This window comes from Thermobia domestica, chromosome 4 (assembly GCF_964235325.1).
Source record: "Thermobia domestica chromosome 4, izTheDome1.hap1.1, whole genome shotgun sequence".
Classification (NCBI taxonomy): domain Eukaryota; kingdom Metazoa; phylum Arthropoda; class Insecta; order Zygentoma; family Lepismatidae; genus Thermobia; species Thermobia domestica.
Window position 1 is genome coordinate 233,753,380 of NC_137457.1, and position 22,760 is coordinate 233,776,139.

Sequence of the window (22,760 nt, forward strand, 5' to 3'; positions counted from 1 at the left end):
AACACGCAGTCAAAAACTAATGTGCGTGGAGAAAAGGAGGTACACACCGCAGAACTGTATATTTCAGAACCTAACCGAATAGAAGTAGAAACCGCTATAAAGAAATTAAAGAAACACAACCGGGTGTAGATGAAACTCCGGCTGAGTTAATTTAAGCTGGAGGCGAAAAATTGTGGAACAAGATACACAAACTCATTCTCCTTATCTGGAACAAGGAAGAATTGCCACAAGAGTGGAAAGAATCAATCACTGTTCCAATTCACTAGAAAGGCGACAAAACTGACTGTAATAATTATCGAAGCATTTCTCTTCTGTCAACATCCTATAAAATCCTTTCAAATATTCTATTAGCAAGATTGACCCCATACGCAGATGAAATTATTGGATATTATCAGTGCGGATTTAGACGAAATCGATCAACTATCGACCAAACATTTACCATTCACCAAATACTCGAAAAAAAAGTGGGAATACAATACCCCGGTACATCAATTATTTATTGATTTTAGAAAGGCGTACGACTCGGTTAGAAGAGAAACATTATACAACGTTCTTACAGAACTTGGAATACCGAGAAAGCTACTTAGATTAATTAAGATATGTTTAAATGAATCCCAAAGTAAAGTCCGGGTAGGAAAATTTTTGTCAATGAGCTTTCACGTCGAAAATGGCCTGAAACAAGGAGAAGCGTTGTCACCATTATTATTTAACTGTGTTCTGGAATACGCTATAATGAAAATCAAAGATAGCATCCAGCGCCTAGAGTTGAACGGTATCCACCAGGTTATGGCATATGCTGATAATGTAAATTGAATAGAGGATGACATAAGAACAATAAAAAGAAATGCAGAGATCTTATTAAACGCTTGCAGGGACATGGGTTTAGAAGTAAATGCAAAGAAAACTAAATACATGGAAGTGCGTCGGGACCGTAATACGGTAAATTGTGGATGCGTTAAAATATTAAATAATACTTTTGATAAAGTGGATACTTTCAAATATTTAGGATCAATATTAACAGACGAAAATCATATTCACGAAGAAATTACATGTCGACTAAAAGCAGGGAATTCGTGTTACTATTCGGTTCAAAATCTCTTGTCGTCGCAAATTCTGTTGAGGAATTTGAAGCTTAAAATATATATAAAACGATAATCATGCCTGTTGTTCTGTATGGTTGCAAAACATGGTCGCTTACTCTGAGGGAAGACCATAGACTGAAAGTATTTGAGAACAAGATCCTGAGACGAATATTCGGACCACCCAAGAGGAATAGGAATGGGGAATGACGGACACTTCATAACGAGGAACTACATAATTTGTACGGTTTACCCAACATTGTTAGGGTCTTCAAGTGTAGGAGGCTTAGGTGGGCAGATCATGTAGCTAGAATGGAAGAAAGTAGAAACGCTTTCAAAGTCTTGACTGGAAGACCAATCGGAAAACGACCATTAGGAAGACCCTGGCGCAGATGGGAGGACAATATTAAGATGGATCTCGCAGAGATAGGAATACAAAGTAGAAACTGGATCCAATTGGCTAAGGATAGAAGTCAGTGCAGAGCTTTTGTGAACGCGGCATTAAACCTCCGGGTTCCATAGGCCATAGAGTTAGTTAGCTTATATATATATAAACTGATACTGGGAAATGACAGGCATGCACTTATTTAATTAGAGTTTTAAATTACAGGACAACTAGTAGGAAGATAAGTTTTAACATAGCGTTAGTGCTGCCTCCCCCCCCCAAAAAAAAAACATATACGGAAAAACTTAACAAGACACAAAAGTTCCTTCACTAATAATCTGCATCCGTGGGTGTCAATCGCGTCAAACCACGCACACATTAGAGTGAAAGAACATTCACATGATGTCGAACACAACAGTGCTCCAATATCAGGTTTTTTTAAAAGACAGAGAAATTAAAACTGAGCTCTGAGATGAGCACTCAGAAAGGAAATTGGAGGGTTTTTGTCCTCACAACATGAAAGAAGCACAACCTGAGATTTTTAAACTGTGGTAAGCTCGCAATAGGAGCCTTAATAAGCTTGTATTTATGTGTTAGTGAACATGAGTCTTAATTGTATAATTAAGTCTCATTTATTCTACCTACACCTCTTTTCTTTACCCATATTTTGGTAATGCTGCCAGTAAAGCCACAGAAAAATTAGACGATTTCCGTTTGTTTAGTAAACGAGTTAAAAGTGTAGAGACGAGCAGGGTCAGTATTTAATTTGATTTTAGAGTTATATGAACAATTACTTGTTCGATTCAAGTACAAAAATATTTTTTGGCGTCTTTTGAACACTCCTGTTCATACTTGGACTTACAAACTGTTTCTGAAAAAGTAGAAAACGGCATTTCGGACCTGCACGGAGTTTTCTTTGGATTGATGAAGAAACTAATATTAAAACGGAATTAAAATTAAAACGAAAATTTGCATTGTAATAAATCACCGGGGACTGAGTCCTCACATTCTCCTATGACAATTGTGGTATAGCTTTGGTCCAGTTGACACCTATACAAATACAATCCCAGATTCCTTTTAAACGACCCTATAACCAATCTCTCCGTAAAAAATCCATGTGAATTTATATTTTCGTTTTGTTGCGTTTTTTATTTTTTATTTATTTTCTTTTCAACAGTGGAAACATGTAGAAAATTGTGACTCATATATTTCGTGTAAGGTAAATGTACTTTAAAAACAATCACGAAGAAAAAGCTAGACACCATGTTTTCATGTCACTGTGTACGTTTTAATCTCATAATCTGTGTGTATTTTAAAATATTTAGGAGTATATAAACTGTAAGTATTACAAGAATAAATTCTGAAAGAGGAGTTCCTGAAAGACAAAGTACCCTTTCAATGTTATATTTCACTTACAAAACATCAGTCACAACTTTGCTCCATGTTTGAAAATGTATTGTGCTCTCTTTAATTGTATTGTTAGTGCATATTTTATCATATTTAACAGCATAGTTGCACGCATATTTCAAGAACTTAAGTGCATAAAAATCCGATATCTAGTTGTGAGTTAGATTAAGGCAACGATCAAAATTAACAGTACCAAAAACAGCTGATACTGGGAAATGACAGGCATGCATTTATTTAATTAAAGTTTTAAATTGCAGGACAACTAAGAGGAAGATAAATTTTAACACAGCGTTAGTGCTACCTCTCCTCGACATAAAAACAGGAAAACTTAACAAGACACAAAAATTCTTTCAATAGTAACCTGCATTCCGTGAGTGTCAATCGCGTCAAACCACGATTAGAATGAAAGGTGATGTCGAACGCAACACACCCTTGCAGTAAATCACCCCGGAGACTGAGTCCTCACATTCTCCTACAACAATTGTGGTATAGCCTTGGTCCAATTGACACCTATACAAATACAATTCCAAATTCCTTAAAAACCACTCTATAACCAACCCTCCGTAAAACATTTATGTGAATTTATAATATTTTTGTTCTGTTGCTTTTTTTTTTTTTTTTTTTGTTAAGTTGGATAATTTTCTTCAACATTCTCGAAACGTCCTCTAATCCTTGTTGATATATTTCTTTTGATAATCCTTATATATACACGTTTCCTCACAGGAGCACAAACTTAATAACTCTTACTAATTAGTAAACTGCCAGTAAAATAATTTCTATATTCCGTTAATGTTTCTCTAAATTTCTGCCTCGTTCCCCAAACTATTTAAGCCGAATCTTTTGAACGTCTTCTTCGGTTAATTGATAATGGTTTAAATGTTCAGTACAACAATTTATATATGGTTACTTATTTTGTTGGCATGTTGTGGATCGAATCTTCTCCAAAAATTTCCTATACACTAAACTGCCACTACATTTGGGATATCTGATTAGTAACGAGTTGCTGTACCTTTGGACTTGATAACGGCTGGTACAAGACGAAACATGGATTCAACAAGTCCATGGAAGTGGTTTGGAGGTACGGCTCCTGAAATGTCTTTCAGGGTTCTCCATGAATCAGGCAAAAGCACCGCTGGTGGACGACGAGGATATATCCCAGAGATATTCAATGAGATTTCAGTCCGGGCTTCTCAGTGGTCATTTCAGCTGGGAGAAGTATGTGAAATGGTCCTCCAAACAGGTGGTAGCTAGCAACTAGGACCTGTGATAGGAGCATCCACTTCTATCGAGACACAATAACAGCACGAATAAATGCAAATGGTCGCCCAGCTGATTTACATACTTCGATGCAGTGAAAGTATTTGGTCCAAACATTACCAGAAGGAAACACCCTAGACAATTACGAAGTCATCATGACCGTGTACAGTTCCAATCTGGCACCTTGTGCCTGGCATGGTTTGTAAGATTGGCGCTAGTACGATGGCGAGTAACAAAAGTTTACAACTACCTCGTATTAGAATTCACCAACGAAGGCACATAATTTCTTATGAACACAGCCACTATTTTTTTTCAACAAATATTTAAAATCTTTAGTTACTTAACTGTGCTCTTGGGTACATAGTTCAAAACTCAAAATCTGCTTTGAATTTTCTGCAATACCTTATGAAATAAAAAAGGTCATTAGAACGTAACACTAATGTTGTTTTCCTGAGATTATATATCTTAGATACTTTTTTTTTTTTTTTTTTTTTTTTTTGAGATCGTACATAGTAACTCATGACAGAGATGTAACTTATAGTTTCTTGTTTTCCTCTTCATTTAGTAGAAAGGATTTGTCTATCTTTTCTAACTTACTTAACGGACGTTACTGCTACTATGTCCTAACATCTTATTATAATATGATTCTCTCGATATCAGCAGGAAGTTACCAGCCATCAACTTCTAAGAACTAATTCTTGACTTTATTTATGGATGCTACAGATTAAATATTAAATAAATGAATGAAGATGTGCTAATCTCTGTATCCAACTGAATTTTAAATTTGGTTGTATTAGAGTAATAGAGCTTCCTCCAGGAATCGAACTCGGGTCTCCCGCCCGACAGTTGAATTATATTAATGAAAGGATAAAGATAACACAACCGCCAAAGGTGTTCCGAATACAGACACTGGATTGTTCAAGCACAGCAGCTAGGTTGTGGTACAAGCTATGTGATCTAAGTAAAGAGTAGTGAAGAGTGAGAGACTGTATGACTGTTCTGGAAAGCGGACTGGGTAACGTAGTGGTTAACGCATCGGCACGGCACGCCGAAGCGCCCGGGTTCGAGTCTTGGTCCAGTCATCAACCCCTGCATTCTCCGTAGATCAACTTCATCTCTAATTGCTTCTTTTTCCTTAGAAATTCATCCTCTAAGAAAGCTTTTCTGAAATATTTGAAGAACAAAGATCATCATTCGAAAGCCCTTTTATTGTATCTCTGTATTTTTTTTATAGCATCTTTATAGATCTTCACACTAGTACATTGATGGATACCATGCAACTGACAGAGTTCAGAGCATTATTAACAAATGTTTGAACAGATATGTTCTTCAAATACTTCAGGAAAGTTCTCTTCGAGGCTCAATTTGTAAGGAAAGAGAAGAAACTGGAAGATTCCAAGGAGGGTCGAAATTGTATAACAAGAAATGATCATTGTTGGATACAAGATGAATTCTTGTCATATACTAAAATACCTGTGTTGGAGTGTAAATGTGTAGATATTTCAAATTTATTTTTATATATTTACTGCAAAAGAAGAAATCAGCACACATCAGCAAGGATTTTACTTTTTTAAAAAAGGAAAATATGGCGAGAAGTTCTATTGTTTTCTAGCGATTAAAACATTGATTTTCTGTTGAAGGTAGCCGCATTTCTTCAAATACATATAGTGATGATTTCAGAAGGTGGCTCCAGGGAAATACCACTGACGCTACGATCGCAATACTTCTTTCGCTCCTTGTTTGTTTAGTCTAAAATTATCACTATATGTATAGCAAAAGAAGTACTTCGAACATAACATAAGAAAATTTCATAATTTGAAATTTCAATTTTTAGGACCACAACGTTTTAAGGGAAGGAGAGTGCTTACGCACAGGAAGTAAAAGTGAACTTTAAATCTTTTAAAACTGTTGTATATATTTTAACTATAATAGCTCATTTCAACGATATACTGAATGATCTACTATTATCCGTACTTTTAGTACATTATAAATTTGTCATTAATGAAGTTATATGGTTGCTTTCAAGTGTAAAATATACTATAAATATACCACATTGACTTCATCCCTAGTCTTCCGTTGCAAGCGCTGCTATCTGCTGAAGGAATTCCACTCGCTTTCTCTCGTTTAGCAACAGCTGAACCCTTATTGGCTCAACGCGTGGGTGTGTGAGGGTGTGAGCTTTAGTTCGCATTTTTGCCACGGCTCAAGACATTTTGGCAGCACAATAGGTATGCATTAATTGCAAATTTGGAGCGAGATGATCGATCTTTATTGATTATTCATAATTTTTTTCTAGACAATCAATTGTTTTAGTGAAAAACACGACATGCAAATAATTGAATTTGGCATATCAGCGAAAGCTATAGTAGCTATAAAAAACTGTTTGCGGAACAAAGCGAAAAGGGCTTCGCCCTATTTCTAATGCTGAAAATTCTATTTTCCATTGTTTACAATGAGAATTCGTATGCCAAATGCTTTTCCAAGTTTAAGTCTATGGGCACTTCGCTTTTCGGTGATTATTCCTCAATGGTATGTTCGATCGGGACATGCAACCCGTTACTACACTCAGCGTGCGCTCTCGAATCACCATGTCAAATTTGGTGAAGAACAGTTCAGGTATCTGGGAGACTCAGTTTTTCGGTGATTATTCCTCAATGTTATGTCCGATTGGGACATGGGACCCCTTATTACATTCAGTGTGCGCTCTCGAATCACCGTATCAAATTTGGTGAAGAACGGTTCAGGTATCTGGGAGATTCAGTTTCTCGGTGATTATTCCTCAATGTTATGTCCGATTGGGACATGGGACCCCTTATTACATTCAGTGTGCGCTCTCGAATCACCGTATCAAATTTGGTGAAGAACGGTTCAGGTATCTGGGAGATTCAGTTTTTCGGTGATTATTCCTCAATGTTATGTCCGATTGGGACATGGGACCCCTTAATACATTCAGTGTGCGCTCTCGAATCACCGTATCAAATTTGGTGAAGAACGGTTCAGGTATCTCGGAGATTCAGTTTTTCGGTGATTATTCCTCAATGTTATGTCCGATTGGGACATGGGACCCCTTATTACATTCAGTGTGCGCTCTCGAATCACCGTATCAAATTTGGTGAAGAACAGTTCAGGTATCTGGGAGATTCAGTTTTTCGGTGATTATTCCTCAATGTTATGTCTGATTGGGACATGGGACCCCTTATTACATTCAGTGTGCGCTCTCGAATCACCGTAACAAATTTGGTGAAGAACGGTTCAGGTATCTGGGAGATTCAGTTTTTCGGTGATTATTCCTCAATGTTATGTCCGATTGGGACATGGGACCCCTTAATACATTCAGTGTGCGCTCTCGAATCACCGTATCAAGTTTGGTGAAGAACGGTTCAGGTATCTGGGAGATTCAGTTTTTCGGTGATTATTCCTCAATGTTATGTCCGATTGGGACATGGGACCCCTTATTACATTCAGTGTGCGCTCTCGAATCACCGTATCAAATTTGGTGAAGAACGGTTCAGGTATCTGGGAGATTCAGTTTTTCGGTGATTATTCCTCAATGTTATGTCCGATTGGGACATGGGACCCCTTATTACATTTAGTGTGCGCTCTGGAATCACTATGTCCAATTTGGCCAAGAATGGTACAGGCACCTCGGAGTAGTATTTGGATAAACGAACGCCTAAGTCAAATACAGAGGAGGTTCGCGCACCAACTATGATTCTTTCCATTTCATATTTCAACATGGGTAGCAGCATTGGTAACACATCATCGGAGTCCAACGTTCGTGATAGACCGTTTCAACATATCGCTTAGCACGGACGCCAGCGTATATTATAATTGAAAGCAACCATGTAACTCCATTAATGACATATCTATAGTATACTAAAAATAGAGACATAAATTGGATCACGCTGCATGTTATTTAAATCTTCTAGGGTTGCCTCACTATAGGAGATTTATTTCAAGGAATTCACTGTAATCTAGGCGATGTCTTACTCAGAAATATACCGGCGACTTAATTTAAATTTTGAATTCAACCGGATAGCGATAATTTTTTTATTCAATTCTTAAAGTGTTGGGTCAATATTTTCACCACCTCCTAAACCTTTGATGTTTGCGAACTATAAAACAGTTGCAGATATGCATAGACTTATTGTCAAAACAGTAACATGCTTCTCCCTTGACAAAAGTTTTTGCATTTTCGATAACTATAATGAAATCGGAGAGTGAGAATTACTTAGTTGGTGGGAAAAAAATAAATCCCTTTAAAAGTAATGTGGAATTCTATAGTATTATCATCGATAAAGATTTCATCTCCTCATTTGCTCCGTACTTTCTTTCTTTTCCGGACAATCAAGCATTCCAGAACATCTTTATTTTGATATATATATATATATAAACTGTGTACTGTGGTCTACCAAACTTTCAACCATAAATATTGAACTCAAAAGAACATTCAGAAGAATCAAACTTGAAGACAGGCAGGCGAAACGAAAAATTTAAAGAAACATCTAAAAATAATGTAAAAGTTATTTTATGCACAGTTCGCAAACTAGCAAGGTTTATTAAGGTTCGTGTTCTTGTAAGAAGGCACACAGAAGCATACTATACATAATATATATATACAGTAAAACCTATCTTTAGCGCAATCGAACGGGAGTAAAAAAACAAAACAAAACAAAAAAAATCGGTTAAAGATATATTTTCGGTTAACAAAGGTACACCTATGCTTAAAAGTACGGTACATGCATACAAAGGACATACTGAGATAAAATAAGATGCTGTACGTGGTTTATTCAATTTACACTATTTATTACCACTACGAATTAATACATACAAAACTTACGATGAACAAACAACATAAATAAATAAATAAGTAAAATAAGTACACACGTTAACTTTATTTTGTGTACATATTACTGCTTGGCTTCTCGACTTTCTTCAAATATTTAGTTTGAGAAACCACACTAAGTATAACAATGTCATTTCAACGTAAGGCAAATTGTTGCAGTTCCTTCAAACTGTTGACAGCATATTAATAAGTCTTTGGTCTACATTCTTCTTCCAACACAATGCTATATTCTTCTTATTCTTTTACTTCATTTACTGCATTTACTGCATGCTATATCCGTTGTCTCGGTTTGCACATTACTGTCTGTTTCGATGATAACGTACTGTATTGTATATATCCCTGCCCTCCATCAGTACGTCTAGAAACTCTCTAAACGCTTTCTCCTTGAATCTGACATTTTTCATTAAAATGCTTATTTTGATTTCGGTTGTCCGCGTTAACATGGTTTCTGTTTAAAGAAGGGAACTTAACACGTGTTTCACTTTTAATTTCATGGGGTCGAGAAATAATTCCGTTTAATAAGGGATCCGTTGAAAACACGTTTCACTGTGTATATATATTAGTTCTAATTTTTCTACTTACGAGTTTCGTTGCTCTTGTCCCCCTACATGGTTCTACATCAGGCCTCAATAACCCATGAGGAAAATTAGCTCAATTGAGTAATATTAAGTGGTGTTCCAAGCGAGCTCAATTTTTCAATGTATTTACAATATACAATATGGGGCAAAGATACATTGTAGGTATGGAAAGACAATTTTAAGTTCATAAACAGAAATTACGAAGGTAATAATTGATAAATGATTTGAGTTAAGTTGGAAAAGACGTCAGATATGGGTTTGTGGTATAAAACACCCCAAAACATGTCACATGACCTCTCCCTGTTAAAAAGTTTGGACTGTAATACAAAATAGCGGTCATGGTGTTATTATACAGTAATAAATGCGATTCTACTTCCATTATCCCTATCCCATTATTCTACCTCCAAATATGGTGAAACTCCTTCTAGTTGCTCTAAACTTACAAGGTACGTTTTGTCGAACCATCACTTTTTCTTTAATTTCTTCACACTTAAGTGGTGTCATTGACAAAAGGGTATAGGAAAAAATTAAATGAAGAAAGTAGGATAACGGTTATAAATGGATTCCCGAAAATTCGTAAGGAAAATATTAAACTAAGACCAGTTTTGGAGTGCAGAGACAATATATTTGAACCACTGGAGCAACAGATAATAAGGAGGCAACAAGAAAGTATTAGTGTGAAAAACTCGGTGGAACTAAAGAGAAGGTTGGAAGAAGTAGGGAAGATTAATTACAGAACAGATGAAAGATAGCAGGATTAACGGCTGGAATGGGGAGGGTCTGAAAGAGGGCCTAAACTTCCTACTGCGTTATAGGTGATAGATTGGTTAAAATTAGGGAGGAGCCGAACATAGGCTGAAGGCTGAGTCCGGCGTTGGCAGAAATTGCCCCGAATGGTTGGGAGAAGAAAGTAAGATTAAAAGGTGACAAATTAGTGTCATTTAGTAGATATGTTGATGATTGTGTAGGCATGCAAGAGGACACGAAGACAATTGGAGAAATCTGTGAAAGAGATTTAAAATACACGAAAAGTGGAATTAGAAGTGGAAAATCAAGAGACATGAATGTTATTAGACATAAAGCTGAGGAAGAAGGAAAAAAAGATATTCATGGAATGGTACCGGAAAAGTTGTGCGTCGGGAAACTACTGCCATGCAAGGAGTGATGAAGACTATTCAACTAAAATAAACTTCATTAGTAACATGGAGAAAAGGATTGGGCAGACAAACAGTGAGAGAAGGAAAGCAAAGGAGAAAATATAGACTTTTCATGAGCAGTTAGAGGGAAATGGATACGATAAAAGAATTAAGGTACAAAAGGAAAGGAAGAAGAGAAGAAAAAAAAAGAAGACTGGAATGAGGAAAAAGGAATGGAAAATGTGGTGGTGGTGAGGAAATGTGAATATGAGAAGAAATGGAAGTCATCAAAAGAATGCTTAAGATTGGAGGTATTTCTACGTAAAGGAAAGGAAGCAAGAGGCTACTGGAGGTACTAAGAGAAAAGGGAAGAAGGAGAAGAGAATGATGGAGAAAGGAGTAATATATAGGATTCAATGTAGTGAGTGTGATATGTGCTATATTGAAAAAAACGGGAAAGAGATTAAAACAGCGAATACAACAGCATAAGAAGAATATTGGAAAGAGATAGAAAGCACATAAGAGACATGGAACATTCAGTTAATTCGAGTGAAATGAAAGTGCTGGGCAAAGGAAGAAAAAGTTAGTCAGAAAATGATAAAAAGTAAGATTTATTGAAATAGAAGACGATAGCTTTATGAACTGGAGCTCTGGATTTAAATTTGATGAACAGTGGAATAAGTTATTGAGGAGTTCTTAAGTATTAAAGATTAAATAAGGTAACTGCACAAGTTACTTTTGTAAATTTAGTATGATTTTTTCACTACTTATAAGATTATTCAATTAGTATTCATATTTAACGAAGTTAATTTTAAAGCCCACTTTGTTAATTAGATTAGGTCTAGCTGTTAGAAATCGATGTACATGATATCAACAGGAGGAAAATGAAATAAAATCTTAAGTTTAACGTCCCACGCTTATGCTGGCTAGGCTAAAGGGGACGGCGATGATGAGAAAGGAATGAAGTGGTGGAATGAAGAAAGTGGGAGGAAACGGAAGAACCCCAGAAAACCCACGCACACGGTCTTTTTATGTCATACTGTGTTTTTGCGCTAACCTCGTTTATGTGTACACCCAGCATCGCGGATGCGCCTACTCCCTATGGATGCATCCCGTAGCTTCGGATCCCCCTTGCTGCGATTCTATCCTGACTCGGGTTGATAGCATTCGTGCTTTTCATTGGCCACCTAGGACAAGTTAATAATAAGTGTCTTTTGCACAATATTTCTTATCATGTGTGTACACTGATTCCCTCCCAAAAATGAGCCTGCATAGAGTAATGCAATTCCACACCCCAAAAATGCTTGTTTAAGATGTAGTGAGTTTACTGTATTTTCTGAAAAAGAATTATATACGCAATGAATTTATGTATGGGTCTGTACAATAAATCAGCACCGAAATTTATTCCATATAAACATGTCTTGATACTGGTCAAGTTTGGGCACACCACACACTGCAAAATTTGCAGGTAAAATTCCATACTTTGCATGAAAAAAATGTATATAAGGAACGAATTTCAGCAGGCGGCAGAATTAAATACTACGTAGTGTAGCTCTATTTTAGGCTTACAGGTGTATGGTTACTAGTGTAAAATCGTTACAAGTGCTTTATGACAGTTAAAATAACTAAGTGTATATGAGAAATGGACTGTATTAGATACAGTTTTCCACAATCAGTGTATTTCTCTGCACAGTGTACAGTACTGGTCATAGAAACCTAGACGCCTAGTTAAAAAAAAAAAAAAAAAAAAAAAAAAAAAAAAAAAAAAAAAAAATCAAAGTCTAAAAGATGAACCCAAATCTTTACGAATTTCGAATTTCCTTTAGGTCTGGCTAATTTTCCCTTGATTTCTGTCGGAGATAGAGGTGGAAACTGAACTATAATATTACTGAAATGTAATGTAATTTTGTTTCCTGTACGTGTAGATCAAAAATATCTACCATACTGTAATGTTAAGTCCCAGATTTATTATATGATTTATGTTTTAATCTAGAGACAACAACAAAACTCACGCGATTTTTTTCTTGTTTCACTACCATTTCGAGATTCCTTAAAGCATAACGTTGTTCAGTTAGCTTCATTGAAACCAAACTAAGAAATACCTATCGAAATCAGCAGGATAAAAGCAAGGATATTTGAAAATATTCTACTCTTTCTTGGTAATACGTGATTCATTCTATTTAGGGACGTACGCAGGAATTTATTTCGGGGTGGGACAAATTGTATCAAACTTTGTAAAATTGCTCTTACAAGTGGGCAAAATTTGCAGGAAAGTCGGAATTTCGAGGGGTGTAGACTCGATGATCCGCCCCCTGCGTACGTACCTGGTGAGTTAATTTTTTTTTCCTTTTAACAAGAAAACCTCCGTGGGACCTATAGCAAAATTTCTGTAAAGGCCGCATATATTCCATGGGATCCACATGTTTATCATATGTTGCTACTTTTGCAGAAGCTCATCAGTCAATCTTAGTGACTTTTTCACAATGGAATAAGCCGACGGGACCACGAATGGTTTTCTGAAACCGACACAGTAAATTTATTCGTATTTTTTGTAAATTCGTTTCTATTTGTGGCTCATACAGAGCGATTAAGGAGACTTACGTGGCACTTAACTGTTTTAAAACTATTTTTATACTGCACTTCTTAATGCAATTTATTTTCCTATATGAATTTTGTGTTGTTTATAATTTCCAATCCTGTGCTTATCGATTATCGGAACAACATTTTAACATTTTTTCATGAATTCTAAAACATTCTTTTTCTCTCATAAAGTAATTTTATACATTGTCTGTAGAATCTGGGTAGTTCTATTTAAGTATAGATTTTCATACGTATAAAGTAAATAAAGAGAAATGGAACCCGATTTTGACGAACTGGAAGCTACACTCACAGTCTATCTAGCTACTTGAACTATCAACAGAACGATATTACTTTAAAAAAAAAAAAAAAAAAAAAAAAAAAAAAAAAAAAAAAAAAAAAAAAACCTTCCTGGCATTTTCTCAGTTTTTGTTTCATCCTTTTATTTCCAGTCGTTTCTAATTTATAGCCATTGAACGAATTTACAGACCGGACACGTGAGTTTGTTGTTTGCAATATCGTGTCAGTGTGTTTTCAGGTTTTCTCTCTCATTCTTAAAGTTTGAATTATTAATAATCATTCAATTTTCTAAATCATCAGTCTTCATTAGCTTAAACGGCATAATCGTGGAACATCAAACTAGAAATTTCGTTTAAATTTATTAATTTCAGCTTTTGTCCTGTAAACCAAATAGTTTATCTTGCACAAAGTATGTACTTATATTTTGGACTTTCGATTTTAACATCTGTTATATATCACTCTAGAAAGTATTCCATTTCGAATATTCTTTACAAGATAAATATGCTCTCGCATTTAATCAGAGTATATATTTTCTACAGGCCAACCATATTCCCATTGGTTTCGGTTGAAACTATAGATATAATCTAATGATCGTTTATCTCTTACTTAATGATTCCCAATGCGCGAAGTACTGAAGAACTAGACGAACATTTCGATGTTGCTTTCGACTCAAGAACATACATTAGAGAGAAAAGGAGAAGGGCTTTATGATTTGGTTTAATATATATATATATGACGTGATGTATCAGATTACATAGCTGTTTCATATTTATAACTTTCTTACATTCATACTTTTTGCAATACAACACAGATTCTTTGTTAAAAAAGAAAAAATGTCATAAACATGTTTTTCGAACCTATGCTAAAATGACGTTCTGCACACAAACTCCGTTAGACTAACCACTACACCATGAAGACTTAACTTTAGAAGTTGTCCATCTGTGTACATTATTACATTAATCATCTATACCCTAGAAGCATGATTTCTGTATTACCCAGAAAGCCAGATTTTATTTTCTTTGTCTTATTTTATATATGACATTCTCGTATATGCAATTACGCATTTACTTGACGGTAACGTCCAGATAGTAAATATCTCTGCTCCAAATAATCATACTACTATGTAGCAGAATGGAGTGAACATAGATTTCCCAGTAAGCACAAATGTAAGGATCCGGGGTATTATTTTCAGTGGCGAAGCGTAATCCCACAAGTAGGATAGACCCGACAAACTAATAACACAAACAACATTTCATGTATCATAAAATGTTTAAAATCAGTCAAAATTCTATTTTCCTTATTCAGTTAACCCCTCCCCCCTCAAAAAGAGGAACTGCCAAATCTATTAATTTTAAAGAACTTTCTTAGCTGTGTTTCTAACACTGTTTAGAGTTGAATTTATGTGCATGTATACATAGTAGCTTCTTCTTGTTTAATTTAACAAGAAAGAATTAATATATACACAAAAGCAGACGGAACGTAGTCTATTATTATTATTATTATTCAACAAATATTTACATGAGGAAAACACGCAATATGTATTAATGGAATATTCTCATTTAGCTCCACTATAAATATTTTCAAGTGCAGTTCATACTTTATTCTGCCTGGGATTTGGAGGGAGGATGAGGGGAATCTCCTCCTCACTTCCTGTATATTTGAAAATGGAGGGAGAGAAAGAGAAAGTACATTCTTTAGTTAGCTGTTAAATTTCTTGGATAAGTGTTTGTTACTTGCATCTCTCACTTTAACGTAAATACAATACTGCATTTAATTAATGCATACCTGATAGTGACTTCACTAGAAATGTTAATGTTCAGAAGGAACTTTATTTGAATTAATGCAAGATATTTAATATTGTATTCTATAGACTGGCATATTTAAGGGAGCGGCTTCTGTCCTTAAGCACTCGCCGAAATTTTATCGCAACTTTTTATTGTTTTATATATATTACAGAATTTTCACACTTCCAGGGAAAAAGTTAGCAAAGCCCCTCCCGAAACAAGCAAAGTCCCCGAAACAAAGTTGTAAATACCTGACTGACTCTATGAAATGGAAAACTCAACTAAAATACACACAAACATAATTATTTTATCCTGTACAGTAGCGTTTGGTAAATTTATACATGTTTAATTCAGTTGAGTTAATTTTGAGTTTAACGTCCCTTTCAGCAGCGAGGCTATATGAGACGGGACCTACAGATTAACGTGGAATCCTAACCACACGACTTCCCGCCGGGAATCAAACATATGTCTAATGTATCAAACTTATATTCTACAAGGTATTATGGACCAAGCTCCATGTAGGGAAAAAACAGCTACTCTGAATAACTCCTGAGAGTATATACCTAAATTAAACAAGTTATCACTAATATAAATACATAATTTTACACAGAAACTTCTTACTCTATGTTAAGGAGATCATTTTATAACATATTAACATTGAAAGATGCCTTCAACGCTAAAACTAAACTCCCAGAGGCGAGCCCTCGCACCTTCCCAACAATGCGTGCAATCCCCAGCAATAATAGCTTCGCTCTCTGAGCAGCATAGTACGTAAACTTGTCTAGCGAGCTGGTGAGGCTCAGACGCACAGACAAAGGATACTTGTTATAGTTATAATTATGGCTAGAGAAGGTGTATTAAATAGTTCATTTTATAGTACGAGTTTTATTAGTTTAGTTTTTGTATTACTTGTATTACTTTATTTGAGATTTTCTGCTTCTAGATTATTTATGTTTTATTTATTTATTTTTTGACGGCTCGTTAATTCCTACAATATTTTTAATTTTGGGTTGAGGGTACCAGCCTGAGCGTGTACAGGCAGGGATGTATTTGTTATTTTACACTTTATTTGCTTCGCTGTCCCTTTTGATCGGCATTTTTTTTTTTTTTTTTTTTTTTTTTTTTTAAATTTGAAATACGTTAAGGGTAGTTTGTTGATTAATATAGGAAGTTTTATGGTTTGGGGATTATATATTATATACGGTATTTTGCCTTAGTTGTAATTAAAATGCCTATGTTTCTGGTCCATCTTTGGCTACCGAGGGCCCATGCTGTAGCACCCGTAAGTGGTTCAATAATTTTGGCAGGAGTTTTATTGAAATTGGGGGCTATGGATTATTGCGTACTATATACTTTATGGAGAATGTAACTGTGAATATAAATTTAATTTGATTTGGTATTAATGTTGTAGGTATTTGATCAGTTAGATTAGTTTGTTTACGACAGATTGATGTAAAATCTTTGATTGTTTATCTTCTGTTGCCCATATAGGTTTAGTACTAATAGGATTAATAACGATGGGTCTATAGGGGTTTAGAGGTGCTCTTACATTAAAAATTGTACATGGTCTATGTTCTTCGAGATTATTTTGACTTGCAAATATTTCTTATGAACGTTTAGGGAATCGGGGATTATTAATTAATCATGGGATACTATCTTTTATGCCAAGCATAGGTCTATGATAATTCTTATTGAGAATTGCTAATATACCCGACCCACCTACGTTAAATTTATTAGAACAAATTAGTTTGTTGTATAGAATTGTTGATTGATCATGGTTGAGTATGTTAGGTTTGGCTTTACTTTCTTTTTTTAGTGCTGCCTATAGATTATATCTATATCTATATACCCAACATGGTATGCCTTATGCTAAATTTACATTCTTGTTGAGGTGGAACTGTTTGGGAGTATTTATTATTAATGTTACATTGATTGCCTTTAAATTTATTAACCTTTTTTGTAGGGCCGAGATTTTTATGATTGTAATTGCTTGAGTAGTTTAAGAGAAAATTTTAATTTGTGGAACTAAGGAAGCCTTGGTGCCCTCAGGCCGTGGTTTGACCTTTTTCAATTTGTGTAACTAGATTTTTTTTTGAATAGTATAAGTATTTTTTTATTCATAATGGGCTTGAATTTTTTAATTAATAGATATAGTATATTCACTGAATGAGAAGTTATTTCTTTTAATAGAAATAAAATTATTACGACTCTTTTATTTGATTGAATATCATTTATATTTATAAGATTTGTACTTTATATTTCTAGTATATAGTGATTTATTATAGTGAACAATGTATAGGTTCTGAGCGGTATCTTAATCGTTTTATTATATTAGTGTTAATATTTGTCCTTTCAAGAGTGTTGTTAATTATTTCTCTTTATTTAATTAGAATTCTCCTTAGCTGAGACGGGCTAGGATTAGTATCATATTGCTTAGTTATTTATTATGAGAATGTTCGATCTTATCTAAAACTAACTTATCGGAACTTAAAATTAAAAATTGTGATAAATCTATATTCTTGAAACCAGTAACAGAGAGTGAAATAATCATCATAATAAAACAAATGAAAAATTCGAATTCGGCTGGGTCGGACGAATTATCTAACAATTTAGTAAAAAGTTGTTACAAATATTTAGTTAAACCATTATGTTATCTCTCAAATATTTCAATCGCCACAGGAACCTTTCCTGATAAACTAAAGATTGCTAAAATTAAACCTTTGCACAAAAAAGGTAAACTCAATGAAATAGAAAACTATAGACCGATATCATTGCTACCCATTATAAGTAAAATTCTGAAAAAATAATGTTCAATCAGGTTATGGATTTCATTAATAAATATTCTACTGTATCCAACACACAACATGGTTTCTTGAAAGGTAAATCTACTGAGACAGCAATTTTTCATTTTCTAGAAAACTGCAGAAAGTTACTGGATGAGAAAAAATTATCTATAGGAATATTTTCAGATCTAACAAAAGCCTTCGATTTAGTAAATCACATATATTGCTAGAAAAACTTAGTTGCTATGGTATTAGAGGCTTAGCAAATAAATGTTTGAATCATACCTTAAAAATCGGAAACAAGTAACTGAAATCACAGGAATAGTTAAAAATAAAAATAAAATTCAAAAATGTGTGTCAAATGAAGAAATTATTAATCGTGGAGTACCACAAGGTTTAATTCTAGGGCCACTTCTCTTTCTTCTTTATATAAATGATCTTTCTGAAAGTATTAATAGTTCATGTGTGACTTTATATGCAGATGATACAAACATAATAGTTAGTGGGAAAGATGAATGTGAATTAGCTTCAAACTGCCAAACGGCAATGAACCAACTTTCAAGTTGGATGAATACAAATGACCTAATCATTAATGTAAATAAAACATGTGCCTTAAATTTTAACAATGGTAAAAGTAATCAAGCCAATGCAATAATAAAAATAAATAATAAAACAGTTAAATATGTAGAAACTGCTACCTTTCTCGGAGTTAAAATATCTAATAATTTCAACTGGGAACCACATATAGAACATGTAAGAAGTAAGCTAAGCAAACTATGCTATGCAATTAGATGTGTAAGAGATAAGATTAATGTAAAAACAGCTAAGTGTTTATATTACTCAAATTTTCATTCTACAATAAATTATGGCTTGATGTTCTGGGGAAATGCACCTAAAAGTATTGCTATCTTTAGGCTACAGAAGAAAGTAGTAAGAATACTTGCAGGAGTAAAATGGAACTCTTCTTGCAGAAATATTTTTAAGGAACTTGGAATAATGACTCTTCCCTCAATGTATTTGTTCGAAATATTAATGTATTTGAAAAAACATAGTAGTGAATTTATTGTTAACAAAGACATTCACAGTTATAACACAAGAAGTAAAGACGACATTCACTTGCATGCACATAGGACAAATATATACAATAAATCAGTTACACACAAAGGTACTCTATTATACAATCTACTTCCATCATGTATAAGAAATCAGGTCTCTGTCAATAGCTTTAGATCCAAACTTAAAAGGTACTTGATAGAACATTGCTTTTACTCGGTTGAAGAATATGTAAAAAATAATTCGTATACGTAAAATTAAATGTATAGTAAGTAAATTAGTGAAACCATAAGAATCTATATGTAATAATAGTATGTATGTTTATGTATACTGGTATATATATAAATGACATGTCCAATTTCGTTGTATGACGATGAACGGATGCAATAAATTATGATTATGATTATGATCTTATAATGCTGGCATATTAACAGCTCTTTCTAATCGAATTGGTGACGTGGCAATTTTGCTAGCCATTGCTTGAATATTGAATTATGGTAGTTGAAATTATGTTTTTTATTTACACAGAGTTTTGAGTAATAATGAAATAGTAATTATTTCTAGTTTAGTTATTTTGGCAGCAATAACAAAGAGTGCACAAATTCCTTTTCCCGCATGACTACCAGCAGCAATAGTCGCATCAATACCAGTATCTGCATTGGTTCATTCTTCTACACTTGTAACTGCTGGTGTTTATTTCTTAATTCGTTTTAGAGACGTTCTATGAAATGTGTATGCGGGTGATGTACTTCTACAATTGTCAAGTTTAACAATATTTATAGCTGGTATTGGCGCTAATTATGAATATGATTTAAACAGACGGAAGGGACTCCGAGTGTTTCCAACCTACCATTTTGTAACCGAAAAAAACGAAATGTTGAAGTAGCCTATTGACTTCATTTTATAAGAAACCAAAGATAAATAAAATATACGGTAGAAAACACGATAGGCCCGGCCTTACAGGCCTCATAGTGCGCTTCGCCACTGATTATTATTCGAACTTAGTTTTTCATTTCGGCATCCAGTTTGCAGTGACCAGAAGTGTACAAAAGTTGATTTTCATGTTTACAAGTGTAGCATTAGTAGGGTGAAAGAACAGTAAGTGCTACTGAAACTCATATCATTGCGGAAGCTAACGGGTTTTCATTGGCCTCGCTTATGTGTATACTCGCCGTCGCTGACGCACCAGTTCCGTTCATATGTACCTCTGCCCTATTGTGCAGACCCATAGCATCGTCCTACCCTGACTCGGTTACACAGCATTCGTGCATTTTTGTGGCCACCTAACGCAGGTTTTTTCGTTACCATTAATGGTGTTTAATAATTAGGTGCACCAACAACTACGGTCAAGTTTGCTATAAATGTAGAAATATTGACTTGTTTGTGTAGAAATTGACTTATTAGTATAATAAAGTGTACAAAAGTTTGCAAATGGCGGACATCGCCATTTGCAAGGTTGGCCGACAGTGAAGTCGAAGTGCCTGAAGTATAGTATAGAGAAATTGACAACAGTTAAAAATAGAATTCAGTAGATGCATGTAATATATAGAAATAAGTCAAAGTCAGGTTAGTTGAAAAATTGTCAAAATAGGGAAGAATTGAATTCAACATCGGGAAGGGGGTTTAACGGAATGAAGAGGGCCAGCTACCCAGATGGAAAGGGCGTAAAAGTGAGAAAAAGTGAAAAATAAATGAAATATAGATGAGCAGAGTATTTGTGTATAAATGTAAATGTGTGTAATGAAGCAAGATGTGCACTTTTCACTTAATCCCCTTCCTCTTCTGCGCAATACACCAGGGGATGTTGACACTAACACGATCACCGCTGAACTCCTAACACAGGTTAGTTCGCGTTTTTGCACTTTAGTTTTTATAGCATAGATACTGATGCTGTATTCAAACACAAATTATAATAAATTACTCGCGGCCCCTTTTGAACTTCATCAATGCTAAGTAGGCTAATCTGCCGCAGATGGGGCCTCCCGATAAGAAACACATGACTCTGTTTAAACGTTGTATTAGTACTTGTTGTTATCTTAGTATAATTTACGAACAATTACTCCAGTTTAGTTTCATTTTCACTGTTAATTACAAGGATGTTATAAAATAGAGGATCTGCCCATACGCATCTTCAACATATGAACTCAATGAAAAAAAAAAAAAAAAAAAAAAAAAAAAAAAAACCGAGCATCGTCTGAGCCGGCACGTCTGATTAGCTACTCTCGTTTCCGCCATGATTGTTGGCTCGAAACATTGCGATCCTATTGGCGCGGAGTGGGCAGAGTAGGTGTGGCGAAGCTGTGAATTGTGGCTTCATGATTTTGTTGTATGTGCAGATCCTGTATTTTATAACATCCTTGGTTAATTACAAATATTTCTTATTTTCATGCTTCCTTTACTCACTCCTACCCCCGATATCTATATAGTATAACAGCGCAAAATTAGTACCCTCCAACTGTTAAGTGTTGCAAATTACACACCACTCGTAAATTTGTGGCATTACATAAACTTTTAGAGTGCGTTTCGGGGTATTGCCCTGCACCCCTTTTAAGTTCATGTCCTTGGGATATTAAAAATTCCAAAACAAATACAAAAATATTTCTTTGCTGTGTGCTATCCCATACCATTATGTTCATGAAAAATGCATTTCTTTTAGCATATCATGCACGAAATGACGAGCTCCAGTAGTAGTTGTAGATTTACTTCAGAAGAGCTAACTATAAATAAAGTGAACGTGTGGCATAAAATCTACAGTGTATAAGACAAGAAACAACTTGTGCTAGGTGGCAACAAAAAGGTACTAATGTTACCTAAGCCAGTTAGAGCAGAAGGGAGGACCGAGGGGCAGCGAGGAAGAGGTGCGTCTATATGGAGCAGGCGCTTCAGAGAGGGTAGGTATACCCATAAAGAAGGATAGGAAAAATATATGGCGTAAAATTCATGTCTTGTGTGTTGCATAGCTTTGTGACACTTGTATGATCATTTGGTACACTGGCTTGATATGGTACTTCACTTTATCATGTATTTCTTAAGTAGTACTATGTGGTAGAGAGCTCACTTTCCATTTCGAATTTTTTTTACCTTAGTATACACGTAAGATCTGTACGTATTTTCATTACTTGTACAATCCTATTGTGAAATTAAGTAACAAAGTTCTTCCGTGGATTTTACGTCCCCCTCCGCTTGCGCCACACACGCATAAAGTAGGATGGTACCTAAAATTTTGTCTGAATAGGCCTACACTGAATTCAGATGCAACTCCCAGCAGCATATAGTATGTCCTAGGTTAGTTAATAAGACAGTGGGTTTGAAACACTGTAATATTATGCTCTGTTGTTTGTTTACCTAATATCACATCAATCTGCAAACTCATATAGCCAGAGGGACCGCGGTGATTCAGTGATAGAGCGTTCACTTCTGGTGCATGGAGTCCTTGGTTCGATCCGGTGTGTGTGGGTTTCCTCGGGTTCTCCCGTTTCTTCATTCCACCATTTCATTCATTTCTCATCATCACCGTCTCGTTTGGCCTCGGCGGCATTAACATGGGGCGTAAACCTTAAAGATTTCATGTGATT

General features: G+C 34.9%; 2 protein-coding genes across 5 annotated transcripts in view; one reads left to right on the forward strand and one right to left on the reverse strand.

The window, feature by feature from the left end:
• The window catches only part of LOC145683907 (aminopeptidase O-like), a 206,100-nt gene that overhangs the window by 7,451 nt on the left and 175,889 nt on the right, over positions 1-22,760 (reverse strand). The gene's annotated exons all lie outside the window — the stretch shown is intronic.
• Positions 22,039-22,760, forward strand: part of LOC145683909 (RCC1-like G exchanging factor-like protein) — a 95,021-nt gene continuing 94,299 nt past the window's right edge. The window contains exon 1 of the mRNA XM_081755581.1: positions 22,039-22,076. Coding sequence (XP_081611707.1) covers positions 22,054-22,076 — 23 coding nt within the window. The 5' untranslated portion in view covers positions 22,039-22,053. The remainder of the gene's footprint in view (positions 22,077-22,760) is intronic.